This window comes from Mus caroli, chromosome 1 (genome assembly GCF_900094665.2).
Source record: "Mus caroli chromosome 1, CAROLI_EIJ_v1.1, whole genome shotgun sequence".
In the NCBI taxonomy this organism is placed as follows: Eukaryota; Metazoa; Chordata; class Mammalia; order Rodentia; family Muridae; genus Mus; species Mus caroli.
In genome coordinates this window covers 80,271,748-80,276,175 of record NC_034570.1, presented here as the reverse complement: position 1 = coordinate 80,276,175, position 4,428 = coordinate 80,271,748, and the positions used below count along the sequence as shown (strand labels likewise).

General features: G+C 47.5%; 1 protein-coding gene across 4 annotated transcripts in view; it reads right to left on the bottom strand.

The window, feature by feature from the left end:
- Nucleotides 1-479: 479 nt before the first annotated feature.
- Atg16l1 (autophagy related 16 like 1) overlaps nt 480-4,428 on the bottom strand; it is a 43,359-nt gene continuing 39,410 nt past the window's right edge. For 2 of the 4 annotated variants that reach the window (XM_029477157.1, XM_021155811.2), the window contains 4 exons: nt 3,568-3,717; nt 3,425-3,472; nt 2,344-2,445; nt 601-1,815 (listed from right to left, as the gene is read on the bottom strand). In XM_029477157.1, the coding sequence (XP_029333017.1) occupies nt 1,722-1,815; nt 2,344-2,445; nt 3,425-3,472; nt 3,568-3,717 (394 nt within the window). In that variant the 3' untranslated portion in view covers nt 601-1,721. Of the gene's footprint in view, nt 1,816-2,343; nt 2,446-3,424; nt 3,473-3,567; nt 3,718-4,428 lie in introns of all 4 variants that reach the window. The other 2 variants (XM_021155819.2, XM_029477166.1) reach the window with 2 other exon arrangements.

Here is a 4,428-nt window from a genome sequence, read left to right as displayed (position 1 = left end):
ATGACTCACTTTGCACGCCCCCCATATGGACCTGGAGTGGCACAGTGTCAAGGGACAGTTAGCATAAACGTGCCCATCTGAGTCATGAAGCTGGCCAGAGCTCAGCTGTGAAACTTCTTCCCATTTTTAAAATAAGATATAATTCAGACAGCCTAGTTTGAGAACTAAAATCCAAGTATTACTACTTGGGTTATCTTACAGAAGCTAAAATGGTGGTTTCCATTAAAGCAAGGCTAAGGAGTACAATGTAGCATGGCACTGCTTCTCACCTTAGTGTATCCCACACAGGCAGAGTGTAAACTCCATGCTTCAGCACTGAGATTCACAAAACCCCAGTTAGGGAAACAGACACGATGGGGTGTTCTGTATGCCTTGAATCATGGCAATCTTGTTTCTCAGCCAAAGGTTGGGCAACCTTCCCAGGGCAAGGTTGTGTACCCTTGTTATACCATCCACTGGGTAGCAACAGGATTGAGGGTAAGCTGGTCCAAGCTACACACAAAGCAAGACCTCATCTCCAAAAAGGAGTTAAGTATCAGAAAAACCAGTTCCCTTTCCCCTTACTTAAGGGTGTGACAGAAAAGACAATCAAGATGCAAGGAGTTTGAAAAGTATATAACAGAATTTCTTCTTTATTTACAATCAAGTTCTGTTGGGACACATAATTAAATAAATAAAAGATGTGCCCTGGCCAGCGAATCTCAACTTCCAACGCCACAAACTCTCTGGGAGCAAAGCAACAGGTGGGTTTCGGGCAGGGCAGGCAGGACTGCTGTCCCTCTTCCCAAGCTCCAGCACTCATGTTGTCCCTGCTGTCCAGAGAACAGTGTGGAAGCAAAAAATAAAGTGCAAAGTAAATGTGACAGACAAACGTGGCGCTCAGACCATGTGCACGGGCGAGCAGGACAGAGAATGCTTTCCCAGCCCAGCCTTCATCATCACCAGCTCCTAGGTAGGCTTCTCTTACCAACACTGCACTGCACGGCACACACAGGCAGTGGCTGGCCTCACCACTTTCTGCTCCAGGTGAGTGCTCGGCCACCTGCTGTGCACTTGCAGTGATGCAGGATAAAGATGCGTTTCTCACCTCTGCTGCAAATTCTACCAGACAGGGAAAGGTTGGCACAGTCCTTTCCTCACACACACAAAGCTATGTGCAAGTGTTGGCAGGAAGGGAGTTCAGGGTTCTGAGGGCCAGCTGAAGATGCAGGTTTCAGCAGTGAGACCAGACACACCACCAGCCCTGAAAACAGCTCCACCCATCCTTTGTCACAGGAGGACAGGCCTGGATTTGGTTTCCACTGACCCAATGCCTACAGTGAGCCCCCTGGGTAAGTGACTCCACAGAAAGGGGGCAAGCATCAGGCTACAATAGACTTTGGAAAGATGGGAAGAGCACAGGGGACCCAATACCCGGTGTGTGGGGTTGTCCTTGGCACTGTGTCCAGTGGGGAGACCCAGCAGGGACCCTGTACTCCCCATGAGGTATGGAAGGTCAGAGTTAGTAGTGTTTCCTACCCAAATGCAGACAAAAATCCGAACCTCTGCTAGGGACTTGCAGAGTCAGTTTGGTTCAGTGTTGGTTCTTCTCAGCCATTAGAGACCTTAAGTCAAAGTTCTCAAGAAAGCTACGGCACCACATGGCTTCAGCTCTTTTCTGGGAGGACACATCATTCTTCAAGATGGGCCGTGGGTCCCACGGTGCTCCTAAGGGTGCAGCGTCAAGGCTGTGCCCACAGCACAGCTCTGCTTCCTTTGTCCACACTGACAACATGTAAGCCCGAGGGGGCCCACGCCACAGCATTGATAGAAGAGCTTAAGGACCAATCAGAAGAGACTTCAGTCAGCAAGAGACCAGACCCGGGCGTGTGCAAAATACAGGCACACCCACCCACAGCAGGGGGGTATGCTAAGAAAGCTGCATTATCCCAGTAACAACACTGAACTAGACAGGAGAAGTCTCCATTAGCAACCAGGCCTTATATGGTTCACCCCAAGAGTAGCCCTTAGGGAAGCAGAAAGAGAGAACACTCAGCTCCCTAGGGCAGCACAACTGCCAGGTCACGAGTAGAGCGCTCCAATCCACAGGAAGCCAGGGCCCTGAGGCTTTCCCCAGTGGCCACCGATCGATGGCTCTACCTTTGGCACCTCAGTCACTGTGGAGTGGTGAAGCCTGGCCCCACTAACCTTGGTCAATCAGCCCTGTAAATAGGAAGGGGGACTGCTTTCCAGGAGCCCACTGAGGTTCGCACCCAACCAAAGACTGCATAAGCCCTGGGATGAGATCACAGGCTCTGCTTTAGATGTAGGCCTGAGTACATGCCCTGGAGGAGCTCATCTTACCTGTGCTGTTTTGAAAGAACCTTCTCCACTTTCCCTGTCAGCACACTCCAGACATAAAGAGAACCCTCAGCTGAGCCTGCTGCCACGTAACTGCCATCAGGGCTGGAGGAGACAGTAAGAGGGCAAAAGCTATAAACCTTTAAGCCTCATAGAACCACTTCTGTGCTCACAGATGCAGGTCACAGGCTAGCTGTGAGCAGCCTTGTTCATTCAGCCACCTGGCTACTACCCAAGAGCAGTGCCATGCTGCTATTTGAAGCTCCACATCCCTACTTATCGGACTGAAGTACACACAGGGGAGTCCAAAGCCAATCTCTAAAAAGTTCAAAGTTTCTGCCCATAAACAGGCTTGCTGTATGGTTCAGCAACTGTAGGCAGGGGAAACCATAAAGTGCTCAGACGCAGTTGGGGAGACGACCTGCTATGTCAAGAGTGTTGTCTGCAGCTTGAGGATCCAAGCTCTAATCTCCAAAACCAATGTTAAAAAACTGTGCATGTGCACATAAGAACCCGAAATCCAGGCCTGCTGGGGAAAAGACAGGCTTGCAGGCTGTCAGCCTAGCTCTAGGTTCAGGGAAAGATTGTCTCAAGGGACTAGGGGGAGTGGTGGAGCAGAACATTTGATGTCCTTCTCTTGCCTCTGCATGTATACGTAAGCTCAGGAGACCACATGCACACACACCACATCAGACAGACACTTTTCCCTACTACGACAGCCAATCCCAGAATACACCTGAGAAAAGTATGGTACCCAGAAGGCAGAACGAGGAGATCACTGTTTCACCTTCCAGTGTCACCTCCCAACAGACTGTGCCGTTCCACCCCAGGGACACCAGGCCTTTTCAGTGTCAGTGCCAAGTCTTGGCAAGTGAGTGTGAAAAGGAGAACGTAGTCACTCAGAACCAAGCATCAGCCAACCATGCTCACAATAAAACCCAACAAGACTCCAGCAGGACCACCAGGTGACCTTCAGCCTCACTCCTGCAGGCTCCAGAGGTAGCAGAAAGGTTATGTTTTACCTCCCTCTGAAGGAAAATGTCCAGCTTTAACCTCAAGCATTGGCTAGGACACGGCTACTAACCTGAAGACAACCCGGGTCCAGTCAGAGCCGCATTTGAATCCAGGCGCACTGAAACACACAGCAGGCAGGTTAGCAGCCGCCTACAGTGCACTCACTCACCCAGCAGGACAGAAGTAGGCCAGGCCAGGCCCAGAGCCCAATACCTGAAAGTCTGTTTGACTGCGTTGGTCCGGAGGTCAATGACTTTTAGCAGGTCATCACGGGAGCAGCTCAGGAGCTCAGTTCTCTCAGGGTTTAGGTCCAGAGCAGTGATCTTCCCTAACAGTTCCATCTCTCGGACCACACTCTCTGACCTAAGGGAGACAGCAGCCTGAGACCTAGTGCAAGTGGGCCACCTCCAACCTGACCAGGATGTCATGTCACTGAGCAGAAAATGCTGTCACCCAGTTAGATCCAAGTCTTCAAGGGGCAGTAAGTATGTCCCTAGCCTTTCTACTATTTTTTTTCTTAAATTTTTTTATTATTTAAATGCATCTTATACATCAGAGACATTAATAATATTGAGTATTTTGAGAGTCAAATACATAAAAAATTTTGTTCAACTTTTATATTCATATCATTTCGTATCCTAAAATTATCATTAATGAACATTTAATACTATCCATAACTGAGGATCCTAATACTAAATTGTTTCAAAACATAGAAAATGTTCTTGGGGAATTAAGCATAGTAAGAGAGCATAAAATATTAAAAATGAAATCATTAAGAAATATATTCAAAGGCCCTTATATGATACCACCTGACATAGTGACATAGTGAGAGTATTTAAGATGCATTACATGTCTATGTTCATTGTCTAACTATAAGTTTACTTAAAAAAGATTGTCATAAAAATCTTTAAAATAAAAACTTGTATAAAAACTAAAAAAAAAAAAAAAGATTGTCAGTGTTTCTAGGAGAGAAATTATTATGATTATTATTATTATTTTTTTTTTTGGTTTTTTTCGAGACAGGGTTTCTCTGTAATAACCCTGGCTGTCCTGGAACTCACTTTGAAGACCAGG